The sequence below is a fragment of the Leopardus geoffroyi genome, chromosome D3, assembly GCF_018350155.1.
Source record: "Leopardus geoffroyi isolate Oge1 chromosome D3, O.geoffroyi_Oge1_pat1.0, whole genome shotgun sequence".
Taxonomy (NCBI): domain Eukaryota; kingdom Metazoa; phylum Chordata; class Mammalia; order Carnivora; family Felidae; genus Leopardus; species Leopardus geoffroyi.
In genome coordinates this window covers 7,318,493-7,343,764 of record NC_059339.1, presented here as the reverse complement: position 1 = coordinate 7,343,764, position 25,272 = coordinate 7,318,493, and the positions used below count along the sequence as shown (strand labels likewise).

Below are 25,272 nucleotides of genomic sequence, written 5' to 3'. Positions count from 1 at the left end.
AAGATGTGCATCTTGTAATGGCCTTTGGAATCCTTGGTTGCTATTAAGAGCCCACAGTAAAGAAAATTAAAATAAGGAGTCAAAGAAATTTCAAAATGTCTTAAAGCAGTGATCTGTAAAAGCAACATTCAATGTGTTAAGATCTATAAAAATGTTTTCACAAATATTTATTTTCTCATTTAATCCTCAAAAGCCAAGGAAGCTAATGTTATTATTTATATTTTAAAGATGAGAAAACTGAAGCTCAGGGAAGTGAGAGATTTTCTCCAAATCATAAAGCCAGGAAGTTGTAGAAGCAAGAGAACCGGAGTTAAAATTGGCAGACAGACCTCCGCTCTAATTCCAACATAGAAACACCTTCCCGTTTTTCTTTAGAGCATAGTGGGTACAGAAAGGAGGCTCTAATAGCCCAACTTCCGGAAGTACTCCAGGGAATAAGTCCAAAAATACCTCCAAGTATTTCTAACAATTTTTTTAAGCTGCTTTTTTTTCTACACGACAGAAGACTATCCCAGTTTTAATCTGAGAGGCAAGATACATATTGTTAACATTGACTGCATTGCAAACATTCTACTTACAAGTCTGTTATCAATCAATTAACTGCCATGCTAAGTATATTCTATATTCTAGATTTATTACTGTGCCAGGTGAGTAAAGACAAAAATTAAGCCGCTTATATCATTTTCCCTAACATCCAAAATTACACTCGGAGAAACCATTTTATTCTCTCTCTCCACCTGAAAATAGGAGCTGGCTAACCAAGAGTTTTCCTAAAACCAGTCTAGTAAATGGCACAGAAGAAAAGGAGTATTTAGCTACAAGTGCTGGGTTTCCAGAGCCAGGGGCAATATTCCACAGGAGGTGGTTCTAATGAGAACTCCAGTGCCTACATTGGTGTCCATTTTCCTCCAGGAATCAAAGTCCTATCTAAGGTGTGGGGAAATACCAGGAAAGTTCTAAAGAACACAAAGCATCCCAGATACATGCTGGGAAATAATCAGCTGCTCATTCTCTAGCTTTGAGCGCTGAGGAACAGTAAAATAACTGTTTTTTTTTTTTTTTTGAGAAGCACCATTCCCATTACATAGTACATTTATTTTAGTGGTCCTTGAAATGTGGCCACGTCTACAGCAGGGAACAATGAGTCACCAGGGGCAGGGGCTCTTTCAACCTACTCCTCCTACTCCCTCTACCAGCTTCCGATGCCTGTCACTGCTGTGTCCTACTGGTCCTTCCTCCTGCTAAGAACCCCAGCCACCGTGCGCCAGGTTACTGACAAAAGATGCAATCCCCTCAGTCCTGGTAGGCCAGATAAAAAGGCGGAGAATCAAAAGCAGCCCAGGCTGTCTGCTGGGTGGTCCTGGTTCCTCCTCACCCCAACTACACCCTCAGGGATCAGAGATCTGGGAAAAATGGTTCTAGGGAAGAGGACAGGCCATGGTTTAGAGGAGCAGCAACAGAAGCCTCAGTCTTTTGCTCATGATCCTTCATGTCCAGAGTTAGGAGGCTAAGATTTTATTATTGCATGGAATCATTTGAAGAAGGGCAAAAAATGATCTCTTAACGGAGATAAAACCACCCCATACTAACTGGAGGTGGGCGACATGACACAGACTTAGTGAGGATGGTGAACACTTCAACACTAGACCAATGCAATGACCATCACGAGAGACTCCAAGTAGGCCTGCAGGAAAGCGAAGTTTTATCTACATCCCAAGAGCTGTCTTGGCTCAGTCCACACTGGCCCTGCCCCTCCATTACCTAGTACAGCCCAGAGAGCTCAGAGGTGGGATTATGGCAGTGGGAGGTTGGTTAGGGAATCTTCTCCTGCTGCTCAGATCCTCCCTCACCAGCTGCCCGTGTGACACAAATGAACTAAAGTGAACAGTGCTCCCAAAGCGCCAGGGCAGCATAATGACGTGTGTCACACGGGAATGTCCCAAACCAGATCTGCAGCCACCCTCTTGGAACTGACGATGACTTTGTTTCCCATCACAGGGACCTTTATCTGTGTGATTTGGCTTGAGAAGGCCAAGAAGCTCAAGCCCATCCTGATGGCCACAATCACAACTGTCGACTGATCAATCTGTGCAGGTGAACAGAATTTTGGGGAACTGCTGAATCACTGTCTAGAGAAGTATCATTAAAACTGAGTATGGAAGTTCTGAATCACTATATTGTACACCTGAAACTAATCTTACACTGTATGTTTACTAACTGGAATATAAACAAAAACTTTAAAAAAACACACACAAAACTAAGACTGAGGAAGGGATTAATCATGCACTGCCTAAGTTGCTCGCATGAGATTCCTTCTGGAGGATTTTACCAACTCTCAGAAGAACCCGACCATGTACCAGTTTAGTCCCAAGCTTGATCGACAAATCGTACTGGAACTGATGCTTTTGTTTCTGTTTGAAGCTAATCTCTTTGTTCGATCAGAAGGGGGGATAAATAATACAAACCCTTCAAGGGCAGGGACCGTATAAATCCATCTTCTTATCCTTCCTAGCACAGAAGACACACTCCAATATTCACTGGATTAACTGCCTTTACATTTCCAGGTTCACAGAGTTGATATAGAGTGTAGCTCTCAGAACCGAAGAGCAACATGGAATCTACACCAAAACGATCATTGAAAAAGCCAGATAGGGGCGCCTGGGTGGCGCAGTCGGTTAAGCGTCCGACTTCAGCCAGGTCACGATCTCGCGGTCCGTGAGTTCGAGCCCCGCGTCGGGCTCTGGGCTGGTGGCTCAGAGCCTGGAGCCTGTTTCCGATTCTGTGTCTCCCTCTCTCTCTGCCCCTCCCCCATTCATGCTCTGTCTCTCTCTGTCCCAAAAATAAATAAACGTTGAAAAAAAAAAATTAGAAAAAGCCAGATAAACACCAACAATTAACAGACCTGAAAGGCAAGGATTTGGAGGTGTTGTTGACAAAGGAAACATGGCCAGCCTGTCTGGCCAGGTGGCCGTCTAGGTGGCAGACTGATGGATAAACCTGGATTAGAAAGATTCTTCCAGGGGCGCCTGGGTGGCTCAGTCAGTTAAGTGTCGGACTTTGACTCAGGTCAATCTCACTGTTTGTGAGTTGGGAGCCCACATCGGGCTCTGTGCTGACAGCTCAGAACCTGGAACCTGCTTCTGCCCCTCCCCTGCTCATATTCATTCTCATTCTCTCTCTCTCAAAAATGAATACAATATGAAAAAGAAAAGATTCTTCCAGAATCCTTTCCCCTGACTTCCATGCCAGAGGTTCAATTACTCTTAAAATCAAGATTAACAATCTCAAAAGCGACATGCTTTTTATCTCCCTATAGAAAGGATCTTGAGAGATTTATTTATAAAGGGTCCTAACTTCTCAGGCAGCAAGCACACTTTTCGTTTTGCTTCTTTAACTCAGCTACTATCTTGACTTGGCTTCCTCACAGCTAAGCGGTTATAGGGGCTCCCAGGTATGCTAAAGCATTCGGGGAACAGAGAGGGTGGTGATTACTTTTTACTTCAAGCAAGTGTTTGTCAAGTTATTTTTTAAATCATTAGTATCGTTTTCACTTTTGTGACATTAAAGTCCCAGTTTCTCTCAAAGGACATGAACTTACATTTCTTTCCTGAATTCTTCCATTTTTTGATTCTCTACCGTCAGAAGCTCTTTTGATTTGTTCAGCTCTTCCACATTTTTCAGGTTGTTTTCTTTAAGTGTATCCAACTTAAAGACCAAGAAAAAAAAACTCGATGAAATTATTTCATTTTCCAGTGGCAGGACCGGATAGACATATTCATGCAAACGTGCACTGAATAGATAGGTGAAATTAGTCAGGTACAAAAAAGGGGGGGGGGGGGTTACCAGGTGAGGAGACGGCAAATGACCACGTCTATTATAAACGGCAAACCTCCCTCTTACATTTAGTCAGACATTTTCTGTACACCTGGCCAAAGTGTCAAACTAAATTGCTACATGAATTACAATAAAGGTTTGCTTCCACTTTGTATATAATTCTCAGTATTCACCATTGAACTTGCTATTCAAGTATGACCCCTCTTAACAAACACGAGAACTAAATTGCAAAGGCATGACATCAGCAAGAATTATTCTTTGCAATAAAAATTAAAACCCCTGTCCTTCCCCATAGATTAGTAGTTTCGGATGTATTTGTCAACATTAGAACTAAATGTACTGAGTCCCCGTTACAAAAAACATTTGAATTAAAGTATTTTGTGGGTGGGAAAAGATTTGGTTATCCATCTGAACTCTGACCTGAAGAGGAAAAAGCCCGGCAGGGAGGCTGAAAAGCACTCATACATTCAGCCCCATCACCTGCCCACGGGGGATGCAGCCAGCTTAGGGCCTGGCCCTGATAGGAGAGCCAGACACATCACTAGAATGACGGAGACGTGACCAACTACGGGCTCTGGCAGGTGACTGGGGCTCTAGGTGCAGAGCCCCTAGCACAGGGGCTCCCAAGCACAGGGAGCTCGCTCGGGCTGTCCATGACCCAAGGCGTGCTCCTGGCCCCAGAGTGGCTTCCTGGGACTTGTGTGGTCATCTTGTACAGAGATACCTCTGCCACGTCACATGCCACAGTCAGGAGGCCTAGACAAGTGTCTCGATGGTTTTAACACCACAATGTTCCTTTTAATGCCTCTACAATTAATAGAGGAGTCTGGAATTCCAGATTCACAGAACAAGAAAAACCAAGTATCACAAAGGGTCCAAAAAAATGATTTAGCCAGTCTTACATTCTGGTTATAACAAGGACACCAAGGGCTGTATCATGAAAGTGCACAATTCTCCCTGATTCTACCCTCAAAAATGAGATATATTCCCTAAAATCTTCTTATTCATTTTAACTTCTGTGATTACCATCTGATTTTTTAATGCTTTTTCTTCTTCTATCAGGACCATCAGTTCTGTAAATGTACCCCTGGGTGTGTAGTTTTATTTACCCTTTAAGTATCTTAAAACGTGCATGCCTTGACAGATTTCCATCTTTGAACCTGCATAGTGAGAAGGCCTATGCTTTACAGAGCAGCTATTCAATGTGGCCAGCCCTTCCCCTGCTTAATTCCTTCACGTCTCACCTGACTATCCCTTTTAAAAACATCTGAAGCCAGGCAGAACTTCACCTAACTATTTTGGAGAATCAATCTGTTTAGGACCGAGAGGTAACTGCTTCCCAAAGAAAGAAGGGGCTGATATGAACTGGGAGTGGGGAGGAAGGGAATCAAAAATAGGTCCAAGAATGAGAAATGCTACTTTCAACAGAATAAAAGTGATCTTGAAACCACAAATCTGAGACGCAGAAGTGGCTGCCTGGAGATGACACAAAAGGGAATCAGGACTGAATGACACCGAGAAAAGGCCTATGCCAAACTTGGGGCCGAGGAATGGAATTTAGTGGCTCAAGGTGGGAGAGAGTGAAAATAAAAAAAAAATGTATGTGATTTAAGATAAAAGACACAAAACTAGAGAATATTACGAGTACCTCTCTCTTCAGTTCCGTCACTGAAGTTATCATAAGAAAGCCACACTATTCAGGTTTTCCCCTCATTATTTCAAAGGCTGATCCTACTAAATAAGTAATGAAGGATTACACTTTATTTAATATTATCATGGCTCTGGTGGACATTCGACTCCGCTAACAGATCAAACCTGTGTAAGGCCACACTTCAAAAAATAAACAATCCTGAGTTAGTGATCAAATATTCCATGAAGTCGGTAAGCTGTCCTTTGTACAAAAAGCCATTTAAATCTGATTACTTCATTCTGTAGTTTTTCGTTTGTTTGCTTGGTATCCTCCAAGGAGGCCAGAGTTTCACTCTTCTCTTTGGTCATCTGTTCCATTATCTGCATGGCATCTTCTGCTGTTTGAGCAGCCTAAATACAAGAAAATACCGTGAGAAATGAGGTCACCCCCCACCCCGTCAGGGATGCTCAGGCAGCCCTCGCTGTCTCGTGTGGTTAAGGCCCAGTCACCAATCCAATGCCGAAACAAACAGACCGAGACATGAAAGGTCTTTACTCCAAAGGGGAACAAAGCCACAGACCCTTTTCATGCCATTCCTCAAACGAGCCAATTGCGATATGCAACTGGCAGATTTTCAGACCATTCTAACCGACATCTTCCAAGCTCCAAAGTTACGCTGACAGTCACACTCATCATTCTGACCAATGTCGGAGAGAAACATTCAGGGATGGTAAAGACCAACATCCTCACATAGCTGAATTTTCTCTTAATCGTATTTACTGCTGTGTGTTTGAAACACTATTCTTGCTATTTCAGATGTGGGGCTTTTGAAATCACTTGTAATTTAGGTGGGGAATTTCTCAAGGAAAAATAAAAATTATTTGGGCAGTTATTAACATAAGGCTCAAGTGTTTAATGAGAAGGATTAAATGGAAAGGTCTCTGAGAGAAGCTGTGGGTAATGAATATAAACACGGCTGTGAATAAAAAAGATAATAGGCATATGGAGACAAATCCTTAGCTAAGATATGAAAACAATCATTAAAAACAATGTTTTTGTTCGTTTATTTTTTGTTTTTCATAAAAAATAAATTAAAAGATGTTTAAGGCACTTGCTTACAATTTCACGTGGTCTAATCAAGCTTCCAGAAATTCTGCAGTATATCTTCCCGACCGCCAGCCATGGAGATTTCACTGGCGGGTTCCAAGTCCAGAAGGACAGGCACAACAAAACAGTTAAAAGCCAAACAGAAGATACTATGTTTCAATATGTGCCCATTTTTCTACTGTTCTTAATCCTTTCAGAACCACAGTTGACTTTTTCTAGTAAATTTCTCCTTAAATTAAAAAAGATATCCTTTTTATTCACAGTTCACACCTCTTTCTAACGGAAACAACTGCGATTAGAGATTTAGTAATGAGTGGCCCCTTCAGGTGGTAACAAACAGCTTGAGACACAGGAGCAGTGGATTCAGTGGGGTGCCTATCCTCTCCAGGAGGCCGCTAGGAAGTTAGTGCACAGTGTTAGTAGTCCAGGTGCTGGTCCCTGACCCTCCCACTTTACCGTAAATGACTGAAGAGTCTCGAGCTCTCTAATTTTAAGGGTGAGCTTGCTCTTGTCTTTCCTTAAAATACGGTTTTCATTTTGAGATTCTAGGAGGTTGGCTGAGATATGGCTGTTGGTTTTGGCCAACTGGCTAATCTCTTTCTGAAGGATGAAGTAGCTTTCTGCCAGCTTTTCCTTCTCCTTTAGGAGCTCCTCCTTGGTCAGTATCATGTCTCTCTTCTCGGCCAGGAGGTTCTTGTTGTCCTGCACCACCTTGGCGCGATCGGCCAGGGTCGTCTCGTGCTTCAGCTGGAGGTCATCCAGGATCTTGGTGAGGTAGCTGTGCAGTTCCTGCAGCTCTAACTTGGATTTGGACAAGGCGGCGAAATCTTTCTTCAGAGTCTCTATGTTGGCAGCGAGTCGAGCCGTTTCTGCGCTCAAGAGTTCCTTTTCCTTAATTATCTCCACCACTCTCTGCTCTGACTTGGTCTTCTCTTGGACGAGCACAAAATTTTCAGACTGAAGCTGCTTAGTGCGTGCTCTTAACTCTTCCAGCTCCTGCTCCAGGAGGACCAACCTGCCATGAAGTTTATTGCTTTCATACAGGGATGACTCAGTTTCCTGCGCTCTGGCTTCTTTTTCCAGGAGGAAGGACTGCTGAATTGTTTGGATCTCCTTGTTTAATCTCTGACACTCTTCTTGCAGATTCAACCCATCCCGCAGCAAGATGCTCTTTTCAGAACAGCAAGTCTGAAGTTCAGCATTCAGACTCTCCTTTGCTTGCAGGGTGCTCGTGTGCTCTTTCTCTAAACTCTGTCTGGCATTCTGAGCCTCTTTCAGCATCAGAGAGAGATCGCACTTGGTGGCTGCTAGCAATTGGTTTTCCCTTTTCCTCTCCTGAAGCTCCTTCTTCAGAGTGTCGAGATTACCAAGGAGTTTCATCTTCTCGTGCACTACGATTCTTCTGTTTTCAGACTCTTGATCGTATTTCTTTTTGAGGTCTCCTATGGTTTTCATGGAGTTCTCTCTTTCTGCAAGCAAATCTCCATTTTGCATTTCCAGGACAGACTTTTCCTTCAAGAGACTGACATGCTGCTTTTTGAGCTTAGCAATTTTCTGACATACCACCTCCTTCTCAGAAGTTAGGTAAGTGATCTTCTCATTCAGGCTCATCTCCATAAGGGTGGCCTCTTCCGAGCACTTCTTCAGTTTTTCAGCAATGAGCCTGTTCTCACTTAGAAGTTCTTCTTTTTCAGCCAAGAGTTTTCTCTCCGAGGCGGCCAAGGCTCCTTTTTCCTGCAGAAGCTGGATGCACTCGGAGTCTGTGATCTTCCGACTGGTCTCGATTTCTTCCAGGAGCTTTGTGAGGCTGCTATTTGTAGCCTGCAGTTGCCTCACGTCCAGCTCAGCCTTCCTCAGAGCCCTCTTGGCATCGTCTAGCTGTGTGTGGAGCCCACTGGTTTCCGTGCTGAGCAGCTGCTTGATCTGGAGGGCGGCCTCCAGGCTGGCACTCAGCTTCTCCCGATCTTGAAGAAGCACGTCCTTCTCAAACTGCAGCTCTTTGTTGTTCTGGAGAAGATTTTCTCTTTCCATTTTTAAGGCTATGCACGTGCTATCAAGACCGGACTGCTTCTCCAAAGCTGACTTTTTCTCAGCCATGAGATCTTCAATCTCCTGCACCAAGGTTTTCTGATCTTTGACTAGCTCTTCGTAAGAGCTCTGCAGCTTTTGAATAACTTCATCTTTATCTTTAGCCAAGGCAAGGTTTTCAGTAGTGAGCTTCTTGATATGATCCTCTAGGTGACCTTTTTCTTCTTGATCCTTCTTAGACTCAGCAATCAAAGTATCTTTGCTGAGCTGGAGCTCTTCTGTGAGTGCCCGCAGGCTTGCTCTGGAAGCCTGCAAAGCGTCATTTTCCATACTGATCTTCAAAAGCTCTTCCTGCGCAATATTGATTTCTTGTAGTAATTTCTCTCTCTCAACAGCTAAAGATTCTTTATGGAGCTGCTCCTGTTGATAAAGCTTTTCAGCATCTTGTTTTTCTTCTAAGACTTTCTCCTTTTCTAAATTAAGAGTTTCGTTTACCGACCACAGTTTCTGTTGATCTTCCTGAAGTAAAGTTATTTTGGCCTCCACCTCTACCAATTTTGATAAAAGTGAACCTTTTTCTAACTTTAAAGTATTTCCCTCCTGTGCAAGAAGCTGCTTCTCTGATTTCAGACCCCTCAGCTCTTCTGACATTAGTTCAGTTTCTTTTTTGGCTGATGTTAACAAATAAGTTAGCGACTACAGAAATAAAAGGTGGAAAGAATGGAAACAAAATGAAATCAAGCAGACAAATGCGAGCCCAAATAGCTTAATGCAACCTAAATCGCCCAAGCTTAAAATGTTTTGCAATCAATGTCCTAGAAACTACCTGGATGACAAGGGGATGGGGGGAAGTAGGGAACTAGATGAAAAGAGCCCATTAAAGGATAACACAAGGCAGGTTTAGCTTTGCGAAGGGCTGATCTATCTACTGGTTTATTTTATCTCTGAAACACTTTTGAAATCATCCCTGAGTGGCACCTACGAGATAAAAATGGTTAGTTTGACTTTGACATCAGGGTATGAAATTCTTTCCTGCCCTTCTAACTTCCCAATTATTTCTCTTGTAGGAAGAATTCAGAGAAGAATTTTTAAAAATACAATCTAGAGAATTACAAAAAGTGAATATATTTTAACCAAAAGGGGGGAGGGGAAGGGTGGGGGAAAGTAAATTGTTGCTTTTCAAACTAACTATAAGACATCAGCTTACCAAAGGACAGTCATTGGCCTGGCTGATTTAATCCCAATATTACAACTTATTAAAAGTACAGACCAATTTGCTAGGTTTGGGTGACTGAAATAAATGATTAAAATTTTTTTTCATGTTTTATGTATTTTTAAAAGAGAGAGACAGAACATGAGCAGGGCAGGGGCAGAGAGAGAGGGAGACACAGAATCCAAAGCAGGCTCCAGGCTCTGATCTGTCAGCAAAGAGCCCAACGTGGGACTTGAACTCACAAACCGCAAGATCACGACCTGAGCCAAAGTCAGACACTTAACCGACTTAGCCACCCATGCGGCCCAATAAAATGAGTTTAAAAAAATATACTGGTTTAGGGGTGCTGGGTGGCCCAGTCAGCTAGGCAGCCGACTTCGGCTCAGGTCATGATCTCGCAGCTCGTGGGTTCGGGTCCTGTGTCGGGCTCTGTGCTGACAGCTCAGAGCCTGGAGCCTGCTTCGGATTCTGTGTCTCTGTCTCTGTCCCTCCCCTGCTCATGCTCTGTCTCTCTCAAAAATAAACAAACATAAAAAAAAATTTTTTTTAATATACTGGTTTATAAAATGACTTGACCACATTATCTATACCAGCACTGTCCAGAACTTTCTGCAATGGTCTAAATGTTATCTGCACAAATATAGTAGCCTACTGGTCATGTGCGTAGTTGGTGATCACGTGAAGTGTGGGGAGTGCAAATAAGGAGCTAAACTTGTAATTTATTAAAATTGAACAACTAAAATTCAAATTAATGTGGCTGGTAGCTACTGATTGGACAGCATGGCTACAAATCACTGAGTCTTAAACTAGGAAACACAGAAGTTCTGTGGGCTCCATGAACCTCCTGAAATCTTATATAAAGTGTGTTGAGCATATAAATTTTCTAGGAAGGGAATACTTTAAGGGCTCATCAGATTCATAAAATAGTCTGTGAGCCACTGTTGCTGACCAATACTGAAATCCACAGAAACTGGATATCAAGACAACTTTGGAGGGGGAACAATCTTAACCAAATGACCCTTGTAAAAAATAAAAAACAAAACGCCAGTAAGCAAAATTAATGAGACTTAACAGAAACTTCTAGAATGCCATGGTTTCGTCAAACTGCAACATTTTTTTTAAGGGAAACACTAAAAAAGTGGAGTCTGGGGGTGCCTGGGGGGCTCAGGCAGTTAAGCATCCAATTCTGGATTTTGGCTCAGGTCATGATCTCACAGTTCCTGAGTTCAAGCCCAGCATCAGGCTCTGCACTCACAGTGCAGAGTTTGCTTGGTGTTCTCTCTCTGCCTCTCCCCCACTGTCACCCACAGGAGCTCTCTAAATAAATAAATAAACAGACATTAAAAAAAAAAACAAACCTGGAGTCTGTCCAGATAAAGGGATCCATAAAGATAAAAAATCTGGAAATTATATCCAGTGTTAAATGACTCGTAAAACTGGAGCTGTTTAACAGGGAGAAGACAAATCCTTGACGGCCAGCATGAAGGTGAGACAAAGTGGAGGCATCTTATATATAACATAAATTATGTCATGGTCCAATTTAATTAACAAGTTTTAGGTGGGAATTGTTTGAAGTCCTATGTATGCTCTCTTACATTTCCTTTTCACTAAACTCCTGTATAAACACTAAAAGTAATTGAAGACAAATATTTACTTTTCTTTGAGCAAGTTAAATAGTAGGAGGGAAAAGTTAAATAGTAGAAGGATGGTTGAACTTCATTAAGCTACCAGAGTCCAAAAATATACTGGGTTGCAGATATGATCCTGACACCATAAAATGAAATTCAACGTATCATATTCTACTCTATTTAATAACAGAACGTTTCCTCCCAGCCCCTGCATCCAGCTTCCTTATCAATTAAGCTCAGAGTGCCTTCCAGGGACATATAAGAGCCCTTTCTAGACTCCTCACTTCTAATCTGCCGTTTAGGAGCTCTGTTTCTCCAATGCTCACTTGTTTCACGCGGCCTCTGCTTCTCGCTTTGCTGCAAGATGTCCCTCCTAACCCCAGTGCAAGGCAGCAGCAAGATGGCCAAGATTAGAGGCCACGACACAAAGCCTGTTGCAAGCAGGCAAACACAGCTCAGGCAACAGGAGACTCTCTGTGACAGCTAGGGAGCAAGCAGCATGGGGTGGGGGGGTGATGGCTACACAGGACACTCAGGGGAAAGCCCTGTACTGTGGCCGCCACCCCGAGAAGGACCAGCAGCTGGCAGAAAACACGTGAAGCCAGGAAAACGTAATTCGCCATCCCGCCAAGCCCTCAGAGGTCAGCATTTGTAAAGGCCAGTGTACCCCGTCCCATCCGCTGACGCTCTCTAAGCCCCACTGCAGCCTCGACACAACACAGCGACTGAACTGTCTCCCAGGACATACTTTGGCCTTGTCAGCTTGCTTTTTCAGTTCCACCATCTCCTGCAACAAGCCACTGTTCTCCTCCTGTGCGGCCTTCAGCCTCTCCTCTGTGTCCAGCAGCATCTTCTGTAGGCTCTTCAGGGTTTCTTCGTGCTTCGCCTTCATCTCTGAACTGGCTGCTTCGTACCTAGCTTTCAGATCCTGGCACTGGTTGTGGCTCGTTTCCACCTTCTTCTCCTGCAGAGAGCCCGAATGAGGGAGAGAGTCATCTAGCCGCATCTGCATTGCCCCTCACCTTCCTGCCAACACACAGTCCCATTTATTGCCTCCTTACCAGGTCCGACAATTTCCTCAGCAGTTCTTGCTTTTCTTCCTCATGCTTTTTAGCTGCTTCCTGCTGGCACTGTTCCGCTTTGAGAGTTACTTCCCCAATATTCTTCTGCAGAAAGCTTGCATTTTCATTAGCCTTTGTGAGCTTTAGCTGTAATTCTTCTACGGTTCTAGAACAAGTTTCAATACAAGGGGTCAGAGCTTTCAAAAGAATGCTTTGAATTCCAAAGATATGCTTAGAAAGATAGTATTAATAATTGTATTAATGATTATAAGTTGTGAATAACTTAATGACGTCTGAAACAACAAAAAATTAACCTGACTTGCCCTGAAGAATAATTTTAACAATTGTGACAGTTATAAATACATTATTTGGGGCGACAACTACTGTAATTGTGAAGGTTTATCATTTTATGTCAATAGATCAGTAAGGAAAAATGAGTGAAAAGTACACATATATGAGGAAATGAGTTATTTTAGTTAAGTTTCAAAATTTTAGCAGACTAGATTATCAAAAACTCATTCTAGTGCCGCTTGAGTACAGAAGATACAAAATGACACTTCAGAACTTCAAGAACTAGCTTCGAGATCCTAATGTGGTCCAACAAAGATGTACACAAGACGTGAGACACAAACCTGGAGAACAGGCTATCAGACGACTCCGAGAACGGAGGAGGGAAACTCGGGCGGTCCCTCTGGGATTTACACCTGTCCGACACCTGCAGAGATGGAGCTCCTCGAGGGCACCGTGCCACAACCGCCTGCGCAACTGCACCCACCTCACAGCGGGTCTGACCCGAGGCGGCCAACCAAGGCCCAGTCGCCACCTGCCCCGCCACCCCACGCCGGCCTGTGGATGCAAACCTAACTGCCAACTAGTCACGCTTTCAGACTCGCTGGGCCTAAAATGTCCTCTGAAGGCTTTTTGCCTTATGAGACATTTGCTTTTTGTATGGAAGCTATTAAAAGAAAAACAAATCAAAGCAACAAGAACCTCAGAACAAAGACAACAGCAGAGGTGAAGATAAAAGAAGCTAGCGCTGAGGACGAACAGCGCAGCGACGAGAGCCGCGAGCTCTCTGGGGCCAGAACACAAGCGAGTGACTTCAACTTCTTGAGCCTCAATTCCTTTCTCTTCAAAATGGGAGTAAGACACTCACCTCACAGGATTGTTACAAGAATTAGAAAATACACCCAGCACAGTGCAGGGCACATACCTACTAAGCCTGTAATAAGGGCTACCCTTCGTTACACTGAAACAGGTTAAAAAATTGTTAAGCGCCTGTAAAAGATGTCACTGCCCTTGGTAAAATTCTTTGCAAGTCATGAAAAAGTCCCCAATACTGTATTACTTAGAAGGTCCAGTAGTTGACTGAAGGGTACACCGGGGTAATGACAGGAAGGAAGAGAGACAAGAAACTTTAAAACAGAACCACCCTGAATTCTGGCTCCGCTCCCTCCGAGACCTTACTTCAGAGGCCAACCTAAATTGGGCGCCCCTATAACCATTCGTACATACCTTTCTTTCAGACGCAGCTCATCGTTCATTTTTGTCAGCTGAGAAGAATTATCTCCAGACATTTTCATAATTTCTGCAATGTCGTTTTCCAACTTTTCCTTTGCCTTTATCAACTGCTCTTCTCTGTCATCTCTCTCTCTGAATTTTGCCTCCATATCTGAATATACATAGGAAAAACAAATTGCACCACAGTGTTACAGGCAACAAAAATTTATTGACTACATCCTGTATTCCGAGGCTTGTTCTGGGAATATTTGCATACAGCAATCCCTGCCCTCATGAAAATTATATTCTAGCCAAGAAAACGGACAATAAACAAGATCAAGAAAGAAAATAAATAGTATAAAAATAGGGTTAATTGCCAAGAGGGAAAAAAATATAAGTAGAGAAAGGAACCACAAAGGAGTCGGGAAGGTTAAAATCTCAGGCAGGGCCTCTCTGAATGGTAACATTTAAGTAAAGACCTGAAGGAGCTGAGGGACACCAAGTGCAAAGGCCCTGAGGCACAAAAATGCTTGCCACGCAGAGGACAATATGGCTGAAGTAGAATCAACAAGGGGAAGGGTACTACGGGCCTTTTGATGTAATCGGAGAGACTACAGATTACGGGATGTAATCAGAGAGGTAACAGGGCCTGGCACTGGTAAGGACTGCAGTTTTTACTCTGCATGTGAGGGGAGCTACTGAGTGATCTCAAGCCGAAAAGTGACACGACCTGAATTGATGGTGGAAGGACCGCTCTGGTTGGGGTGCTACAAATGGACCAAAGTGGGCAGGGCAGAAGCAGGCTGAGCAGGCAGTGAGCTGTTAGAGCAGCTAAAGTGAAAAATGATGGGTGGCTTGAGTCAAGGACCGCGGTAGGAACGGTGACATGTGGTGGATTCTGACTTATTTGAAAACAGGGCAGAGAGCATGTGCGGAATTTATAGACCTCAAACAAGTATTCAAGTATTTGATCTCATTATATCACACTATTGAGTGAAGAAGTTACCCCTGAATAAATGTTATTGTAATGTACTATGGTTACCACAAATCCTAAGAAACCTACTATATCCAGTGCTTAGTAACCAGAGCTATCTTACCTGTTAAATTTTCTCTCAACTTCTCCAATTCGGTAGACAGTGCGTTAAACTGTTCCTCTTTTTGACGTAACTGATTTACTGTTTCTATGGAGGATAAAGTTAAAAGTTTAATATATTTCATACTTAAGAAGCCATCTAGAGGCTGGCTGTCTTAAACCAAATCAAATAATATGCTTGGGATTTGAGAGGACAGAAATGCTAGAAAGTCCCACCACACATCAAACCACTGCATAATGGACCTACAGGAGTAAGCACGCGTCTCTTTCTGCCTCCCCACATCTGTGGATTAAACAGACACCAGGCGGGGCACCTGGGTGGCTCAGTCGGTTAAGTGTCTGACTTCAGCTCAGGTCATGATCTCGTGGTTCATGAGTTCAAGCCCCGTGTCTGGCTCTGTGCTGACAGCTCAGAGCCTGGAGCCTGCTTCAGATTCTGTGTCTCCCTCTCTGTCCCTACCCAACTCGTGCTCTCTCAAAAAATAAAAAAATAAAAATAAATTAAAAAAAAAAAAGCAGACACCACGCATCCCTTTCTAGGCTTCTCTTTCCTACTTCCAGCTAAAACTCAATAGTTATCAATGCCTGAGGATTTAGATAATACTTTTCCCAAGTATATTTAATTTTAACATAGAATAAGCTTCAAGTCAAAAGAAGAAAGAATTAATGGGAGTTTGAGGCTTCAGGAAGCTAATGCAATCCGGCTGCAGGAGCTTCCAGAAGAGGGACATCGGACTATAGGAGCATCTATTCTGTGTATTCCAGACGTCATCTTCAGGGTGAGAATGTGACATTCTCTAAAGCCATCTGCTCATACTTTAGTAAGACATACCTTGCATGCTTCTCTGAACAGAGACCGCCTCCTCTGAAGCATCAGCAAACTTTTCTCTCTAAAAATAAAGAATTGGATATTCAGATGAGAAAGATTTCAAATTATAGAAATAGAAAACTTCAGTCAGTGATAACTACAACACTATCTACTTTTTGTGACTGATTTTGTTTCATCAAAACGAGCTTACACTCAAAACGTGTAGACACCAAGTGCTACCATATGTATACTGTGCATGTACATACACAAGTGAATGAGGTTTCTATGTGTGTGCATACCTAGGTGTGCACATACATCTGTACAGATGTGTGAATGTGCACACATAAGTACATGTGGTACATGTGAATGCTTTTTTCATGTTGCCATCCTCAATTAGCAGAACTTCTCTTCAGATATCTGGCTAAGACAGTGATCAGAATTCTGAAATGTTTTATATCTGAGAGTAATGAGAACCTAACATCTTGAAACCATATCAACTAATTCTGGGGGCACCTGGGTGGCTCAGTCGGTTAAGCATCTGACTTCAGCTCTGGTCAAATCTTGCAGTTCGTGAGTTTGAGCCCCGCGTCGGGCTCTGTGCTGACAGCTCGGAACCTGAAGCCTGCTTTAAGTTCTGTCTCCCTCTCTCTCTGCCTCTCCCCTACTTACGATCAGCCTCTCTCTCTGTCTCAAAAATAAATAAAACATTAAACAACATTTTTTAATAAAATAAAATGTACTTAAAAAAAAAACTATTTCTAAAACCAAAAAGGGCCATTGCTCACCCACTCTTTTCTAAACATGACAGTAGATAAAAACACTCTCCTGGTTTCCCTGAGATGAGTTTTGAGCTAGATACACCAACAACGTTTCTAAATGAGTGTTTCTAACTATTTAGAATTATTTTAAAAACGGGTACATGAACCACAAAAGTCCACCAAAGCCCACACATTGTCCACCTGTGTTATTCCCAAAGCCAGATTTAGATGGCAAGTTTTCTCTACAGGGTACCTAGAGGGATATGCTAACTTACAAAAAAAAGTAAAGCTTGGGGAAGAGGGCAGAGAAATGGTATGAAACTCAAAACACATTTTCTTAAAGGATACCATATTAGAAAATTGTCATTCCCAGGCCAACTTATTCTCAAAAAAGTAGCTAAAATACTGTACATCAAAACTGTCCAACAGAATTATCCTCCGTGATGGAAATATTCTATACTGCACTGTTCAATATGGTAGCCACTAGCCACACGTGGGTATTAAGCACTTCCTATGTGGCTGGTACAAGCGAAGAACTTAATTTTAATTCATTTAAATAGCCGTATGTGAACAGTGGCTACCAAAGTGAACAGGGCAGCTATATATTTAACATTTGAAGAAGAAGTTTGTAATATTGGCATTGAAAAAAAAAAAGCAAATACTCATTCACCCCTTGTATTAGCAAAGAAGTGTAGGAAGTGGGGAAGAGGATGGTATATGGAGGACCTAAGACAACTGTCCCCTCCTGACTCATGTGTCTCTTAGCCGGTTTCTCCATAACCTTCAACTCTCCATGATGTGTGCTTATGGTCGCTGGCCCTGACTAAATTCAGGGTTGCTGGGTTTTTTTAATGTTTATTTATTTATTTAGAGAGAGAGAGAGACAGAGTGAGAGCAGGGGAGGGGCAAAGAGAGAGGGAGACAGAGAATCCCAAGCAGAATCCACGCTGTCAGTGCAGGGCCCGATGCAGGGCCCGAAATCACGAACTGCAAGATCATGACCCGAGCCAAAATCAAAAGTCTGACGCCCAAGCAACTGAGCCACCCAGGTGCCTTGTAAGTTCAGTTTCTGATGCAGGAAGTAAGGAGAACAGCTGAGAAAAGATAAGAAAAAGTTAAGAAAAAAAATGTCTTACAATTTGGGATTAAGGCAAGAGGATATATGTGAAAAGAAATGTAATTTCCTGGGGTGGAATGAACAGAGTTGTAAGAGATGATTCTTTGAATTCGTAGACTTAGACAGCACCCTGCCTTGCTAACAGAGGATGCCAATGGTCTGGGACAGCTCTCTGGAAAGTACGAGAAAGCAGTCAAGACCACATTATAAATGAAAGTTAACGTGTTGGGTGTGTAATTTGGAAGGTCCCTGTGTTTAGCCAAACTAAGCAGTCAATAATATGCCAAAGCGACCCATTTATCAGAAGCAAAGGCTAGATTTTAAAAAGGAAAAAGTAACACCTACCTTTATTGCGAGTGTTGATTTGATCCCATTCCCTTCAAGGTCATCAGCCAATGACTAATACACTCAATTTCAATCAATACTTTGAAAGAGGAAGGAAACAGGTACAATACTTCCTTACAGAGATTTTTGTTTTTAAAACAGGAACCATTCAAATGGCCAGAAACCCTGAGAGTCAGATTCCCAACAGGTACTTACCAAAATCTGAAGTTCTTTCTCCAAAGCCTCTTTCACTTGACTGACTTCACTCAAGTTTTTCTGAAGGTTATTTAGTGTTAGCTCTTTCCCCTGAAGCTCCCTGGAAATGTTACTAGCCTACCGTACACAGTGACGTGGCACAGGAGTAAACAAACAGAAGGAAACAAAAAAGAATGAATGAGAAAGAAAAAATAAAAGAAACCTAAAAAACATACGACAAACAAACACAACCAAACAAAACCGAAAGGAATAAAGGCATGGGTAAAAAAATTACTGCTTTTCTTTTTTTTGTGGTTGTTAACTCTAAGAAGCCAATGACTTTTCACACAATCCGTTTCTAGGTAGCACAATCTAATGGCTATTTAAAATAGTCAAAACAAAGTATTTTTCTATACCAAAATTTGGAGTATCAGTATGATCTAAAGCAGAAAGCGCAGACACTTACTTTCTAAGTGGGTAAGTTAAGCAATTTCATTTTCTGGACTTTAAAATCCATAAAGTAGGAATAACGGATACATGCGACCTATGTTATTTTCTATCTTTGTATATGCTTAAAGTATTTCAACGCTTAAAAAAATAAAGAATTTTAGGGGCGCCTGGGTGGCGCAGTCGGTTAAGCGTCCGACTTCAGCCAGGTCACGATCTCGCGGTCTGTGAGTTCGAGCCCCGCGTCAGGCTCTGGGCTGATGGCTCAGAGCCTGGAGCCTGTTTCCGATTCTGTGTCTCCCTCTCTCTCTGCCCCTCCCCCGTTCATGCTCTGTCTCTCTCTGTCCCCCCAAAAAAATAAAAACGTTGAAAAAAAAATTAAAAAAAAATAAATAAAAAATAAAGAATTTTAAAATCCACTGGACAACAGTCATCAGAAATTGGTTTTCATTAAATTTGGATGTAAAAAAAGTTGACCCTTAGTTAGCTTCATACTGCTCTACTAATTCATTTTTGTGTTTTGATTGGTATTTTGGATCCAAGTGAGGAGATTTGAGAAAAACTTCCTGTCATTAGCTTGTTATCTTCAACTAACGTTAGTTACTTAGTGACTTTTCCTTCTGTCTTCACATCTCCCCGTTTAACTTTACAACCTTTTGCTAACAAAGCAGTTTCTCCTGCAAAAAGCTCGTAACATTCCTCATCAGTACCAGTATTCCCGCTAGTGGCAAGAGGGCTGGGAAAGAGCATGCATCCCTCAAACGGTTCTTAAAAATGAAGGGAATATTTGAAAAGGCTAATTAGAAAGGAATGTAGCTGACAAACGTTCCATATAATTTCCTGCACCTTGACCAAAAGCATACTTGTCAGATCTTTCCTCAAAACGGTAGGGAACAGGGGCACCTGGGCGGCTGGGTTAGGCCTGCAACTATTGGTTTCGGCGGCTCAGGTCATGATCTCATGGTTCGTAGGTTTGAGCCCCACGTCGGGCTTTGCACTGACAGTGGGAGCCTACTTGGAATTTTCTGTCTCCTCTCTCTGCCCCCCCCCCCACCCATTCTGTCTCCCTCTCAAAATAAATAAACTTCTAAAAATTAAAAAAAAAAAAAAAAAAAAGGGTGGGGAATAGAACATGATCTCACTGTGGCTCTTAACCTTATTTTGCTGTGAGTATTACTTATCATAGAGTGTTAATTTCCATTAGTCAAACTCAAGCCTGAAGGTCCACAGTCCGTTTTTATATATTACCTTATGGACAAGACAATTACGTAAATGGCAAGGGAGGAGGTAATCTTTTAAATTTCTTTCCTACCCATTTATTTATCTTAACACCATCACCTTAGGGCATTCTCTGTTTTAAAAAGATGACAGACCAGAACCAAGCTTCAACAGGAAAGCGTACAGCCTGGCCCAGAGACAAAGTCTAAAGTTTCCAGATAACAGGAAACCAAAATAAACTCACATAGTTGAGCCAGTGTTTTCTCTAATCTCCTCAGAAGAAACCACACTCAAGATACTCAGAGGATGCTACACGCAGCTGGGAAATTTGCCGGCACAAAGGAATGTGCTATATAATAGAATCGGGAATTTGGAAGGTGAACGAGCTCCACTCAAAAGTAACACAATGCAAAGCGGGACGGACAGATGGAAACTTAAAGGATGGAGGACGCCAATACAAACCTTGCCACTTTCAGTATTCTTTTCAATCTCTAAATTTGTAATCTGTTTCTCAGCTGCCTCAAGCTGCTGTCTAAGTTTCTCGATTTCCGATTTACCTTCGGAACTGGCTTTCCGAAGCGCATCAAGATCCGAGAGCTTTTCTTCGGCAGCCTTGAGCTGTGATGTAAAATTACCAATAACCTTGGTTTGTTCACTGCATTTGGCTTGTAGGACCTCTAGCTCCTTTACCTTTATTTCAGCTTCCTGCAATTTGTTGAAGGTGTCCTCCATTTCTACTAGATGCTGGTCTTCTGCTTCGTCCAGTTTCGCCTTGATGGCTTCTAGGCTGCTCTCCTTCTCTTTAATGACCGCCATCAGCTTAGCCCTTAGGGCTTCTATCTCTTTGGCGTGAGCAGACCTTTCAGAGTCTTGTTTATTCTGCAGATTTTCTATTTCGTGCTGGTAATCTAGTCGCATCTTCTCCACCTGTGTTTTTAACTCCGCAAACTCTGCTGTCTCCGTTCCGACCCCTTTGCTGAAGGACACCTTTAGCTCCTCCATTGCCTGCTGGTGCGACGCGATGGCCGTCTCCAGCTTGGACTTCCACAGGACTATCACGTCGGAATTCTCCTTGTTGGCGTGATCGAGCTTACTTTTCAGGGACTCGTTCTCCTTGGAAAGCTTCTCTGTGGCAGCCTGAAGAGCCTTCATCTCCTTCTGATGGGTCTCTTCACGGGCTCCAAAATGCTCCTTCAGGGAAGTGATTTCTCTCTGGTGGTCAGCATGGGCAGCTTCTGATTTTTCTTGCAAAGAGCTTATCTCTTGCAAAAGGGAGAGCGACATGTCAACGTCCCCAGTGGGCTTCTGGGACTCCAGTCTCCTCCGCAGCTCAGCCACCTCCTGCACTTTCAGTGCTAGCTCTTTTTCTAGCTCCATTATACGGGACTTTTCTGACACTGTAGCCACCTAGTAACCGCAGCCCAAAGAGAAACAAAGCATGTCAATAACCCATCACTGGTAATTTCCTTTAACCTTGAAGATCTATCTTTAGTAACTCCCCACCTCAGGCAGCGGTGAGCTACAGCGAGCCCTCGTGCTCACCCACCTCTAGCTGCCATCACAGAGGAAGCCCAGTTCTGAGAGCTCCAAAGTAAGTCATCATCTTGGGCAAACTTCCACCATCTTGAGATGCTCAAGAAACTGAAAACTGATATGGAATTTAACTTGCTCCAAGCGATGTCTTTTTCCCCTAAAGAAACTTTAGAGAAGTGCCCATCATCTGACAGGTAAGCTTTCCAATTTCTCGTTTTATCTGCCTGCTGGAAGAAAGAATCCTCCTCATTTTACCTGTTTTTTCCCTACTCTGCTTCACCCAGGATGTGTAAATGCTCATCTACCTGATGCAGCTGATTTGAAAGCTCTGTGCTGTCCGGTATAGTAGCACACGGGGCTACTGAGCACTTGAAATGTGACAGGTGCTGGCAGTGTGAAATACACAGATTTTGAAGACTCAGGGGGAAAAAAGAACAGAAAACACCTTGTTAATAATTTTTAGACTGATTACATAATGAGATGATATTACTTTGGATATACCAGTTTAAATAAAATATATTACTCATTTTCTTTTTCTTTTTATCTACTAAAAAAGTATGTTCGTGTGGGAAGCACAGAATTTTCAATTACATATATATGGTTAGTATTATACTTCTGTCGGCTATGATTGGTATAAAAATGTGTGAAATTACCTATCAAATGTTTCAATTAATACCACATCAACTTTAGAATAAAAGCTTCACCTGGATAATGAAGAAATAATTCATTAACCTGTTTTTTAGGAAGACAAAATGAGAACTACTACTTACCTGCAATTATACACAAGAATCTTTAGAGATTACACTTTTTAGATTTTATAATTCTATTGGCATTTTAATGTACATATCTTGTTCCCCTAACCCAGTGGTTCTTAGATTTTAGTATGCAAATCAATCTCCTGGGATATATTTCTAAAAGGCATATATATGTATGTCCCCGTACTTTCCCATGTTTTGATTCTACTTGAGCTCTGGGATAGCACCCAAGAATCTGTTTTTAAACAAACTCCCCAGGACTATGAAAAACACTTTCTTAAACTGTGTCCTTTTACTCTTAGGAAATTAATTCTCTCTGATACCTGTTAGCCAGTCAGAGTAACACACAAAATATGTGGGAAATGATATCTTTGGGCAGAAAAATGAATTATTGGACTAACCTGGGAAAAAGAAGGGAACATGAATGATTTAAAAACCAATTTTAAGGATTAAAACTCCTCCAGGTTGAAGGCTCTTCTCCCTCACTGCCTTCTAGTGGGACAGAAAGTCACCGTTGTTTCCTTCACTTTCTCTGCACACCTACAGGCTGTGATATGGAAAGACACTAAGACGTCCACCAAGACTAGGAAAAGAAGCCAACTGGATCTCCAAAAAAACTGCATAAGGAAGTCCGTAACTATTCCAAAGCTGATTGTAAGTGTTATGCTTCAGGGTTATAGATGCTCCAGCTTCAAGAGGTTAATTTATTTATATACTTTTTTTCTGGGGCAGGGTGCCCGAGAGTTTGTTGCCACAAAATAAGGTACAAAACATTGATAAACCCCAGTGCTTCAAGGTCAGGAACATAAATTAAATCCAATAGGATAAGAATCTGTAATTAGTCACTATAAAGCAAACTGAGGAAATATCAAGTAAAAAAATAAGTCAAAATAATAGTGTGATTATCTTGTAGCATTTTCACAGCACTTCTGTTTTTCATTTTATTTCCCCAAGTCTGCCCTCGGGTGAAACCACGTGTCTGCCTCTTCCACCAGGGTCAGGCCATAAAAGTCAGGTATCGTTTCTTAGTCTTGCTTCTGTCTCCAGAAGCTTGCTTATAAACTGGCCTTACTGGCTTTTAGGAATTCTAAAGCACTTCCTAAAAGGAAGGTAGGTGATAAGAAATTCAAGAGGCTCACTGGTTGGCTTCACACTTGGCCAAGCAAGAGTGAGGATCAATAGAAGACATGACTTGTTACAGAAAGAAAATAGGTTAAACCTGAGATAATTGGATAAACCATGCCGTAATGGATACCTTCTTATCGACAGCAAAAACAAAAACAAAACAAAAATCCACCCAAGTTGTTTACTAACTTATCTACATGGGAAGAATTCATGGGCTAAAAAAAATATATATATATCATATATATATATATATATATATATATATATATACACACACACATACATACATATGTATATACATGTGCATATACATATATATCCTTCCTTCAACAGCCATTCTCACTAAAGGAGCCCAATGTTATCATCAGTCCCTTGTATTTCCCAGATCAAATCTTTGGCTCTCAGGTAACAAAGACAGCACCAAACTACCAGGACTTTTTTCTTACCACATACACAGGCAGCACCTTTACTCATGAGGCCAACTGAGAACATTTTCTTTCTTCTTAAGAAACAAAAACTTATGATTTAGAGAAGAAAAGTCATTCAATTATCTAGATTTTTAGATCAATGATTTCTCAGCAAAGGAAATTTCCTCAAGTGCTAATAATTCAAAAGAAAAAATCATGCCAAATTTGATCAGAGACAGTGATTTTTGAAATTTTAAAGTTAACAATCTGGACAATTTAGCCATTGACAGTCAAATTCGTGATTTAAAAGGTGTGTGTGTGTGTGGACACATGTCCTCTTCTATGTAAAGGTATTGGATTATTTCTTAAATATTTCAGCACAAAACTGCCTCCAAAATAGACTCCATCCTATGGTGGTCAAGAGCACAGACTTTGGGGACCATTGCTCTAGATACAAATCCTGGCTCCACTATTACTGTTAGCTGTGTAACCTTGGGCAAATTATTTAATCTCTCCATCTCTCGGGATCCTCATCTGTAAAATGGTGACAATACTACCACTTCCCCTGGGACTGAGGTGAGACCAAGTAAGTGAATACTGGTGCAGTGTTCAGAATAGTGCCCAGCCCCGAGTAAGCACTATATAAGTGCTTTAATACGTAAATAAATGAAAACATGACTAACGCATTGGCTCGGAGGGCCAAAGACAGTGAGCTGGGGTTGTAGGAAGCCATGCTGGTCCCAGCACACTTTTCCCTCCTGCTTGCTGAGATTTTCACCTACTGGTGACAGAAAGGAGGGAAATACAAGACATACCAGCTATCAAGAAAAAAAGGCCAATGGGATCAAAGTCCTTAACTCTCATTCAAAAGAGCCAGCGTTTCAATTCCCCCAAAAGGTCAGGGAAGAAGGCAGGAAAAGAGAGGGAAAGTAAAACAACAATAGCAAAAAATTATTCAGAAAACCCTGTCACTGGGCATATGAGAACAAGAGGACAATTGACTGCTCGTGGCAAACTGGAGAAACGTATTTCAAGGTAGTAATACAAAAAGCCTCAAATGTGGTTGTGGACGTCCATGCAGTCTATACAGTTGTATTGTTTCTGATCTTGATTTTGGCTGAGTTAACCAAAGGTATGAGTCTTTACCTTTGACGTAGGATTCGACATGAAACACCTGTGTCTAACCATCAGCCTAAGCTCACAAACACCTGAACGGCACCAAGACCAAACTCAGGTGGAACCACTGGGTCAAGGCTTAGGCCAACTGCAAGGCACGTCCCCCGAGGCATCACCATTCACATGTATGGATCTGCTTCATTAAACAGTGAAAACCATTACCCTAGTGTCTTCTAACTCCCTCTGCAGTTTGTCAGCTTTGGTCTTTTCAAAGAGCAGGCTCTGTTCAAGCTCCTTAATGCGGGCATGCTCCAGTTTGGTCTGCGTCTGTTAGTAAAAAGGAAGAGGAAGAGAACACAACAGTGCCACCATGAC

The 25,272-nt window shown here is 42.1% G+C and overlaps 1 protein-coding gene across 23 annotated transcripts in view; it reads right to left on the bottom strand.

Moving 5' to 3' along the window:
• The window catches only part of CLIP1 (CAP-Gly domain containing linker protein 1), a 127,329-nt gene that overhangs the window by 29,174 nt on the left and 72,883 nt on the right, over nt 1-25,272 (bottom strand). For 7 of the 23 annotated variants that reach the window (XM_045457424.1, XM_045457428.1, XM_045457429.1 and 4 more), the window contains 11 exons: nt 25,120-25,224; nt 20,424-21,368; nt 18,318-18,434; nt 15,927-15,984; nt 15,099-15,182; nt 14,017-14,173; nt 12,502-12,667; nt 12,189-12,404; nt 7,028-9,295; nt 5,758-5,874; nt 3,599-3,705 (listed from right to left, as the gene is read on the bottom strand). In XM_045457424.1, the coding sequence (XP_045313380.1) occupies nt 3,599-3,705; nt 5,758-5,874; nt 7,028-9,295; nt 12,189-12,404; nt 12,502-12,667; nt 14,017-14,173; nt 15,099-15,182; nt 15,927-15,984; nt 18,318-18,434; nt 20,424-21,368; nt 25,120-25,224 (4,340 nt within the window). The remainder of the gene's footprint in view (nt 1-3,598; nt 3,706-5,757; nt 5,875-7,027; nt 9,296-12,188; nt 12,405-12,501; nt 12,668-14,016; nt 14,174-15,098; nt 15,183-15,926; nt 15,985-18,317; nt 18,435-20,423; nt 21,369-25,119; nt 25,225-25,272) is intronic. The other 16 variants (XM_045457431.1, XM_045457430.1, XM_045457433.1 and 13 more) reach the window with 6 other exon arrangements.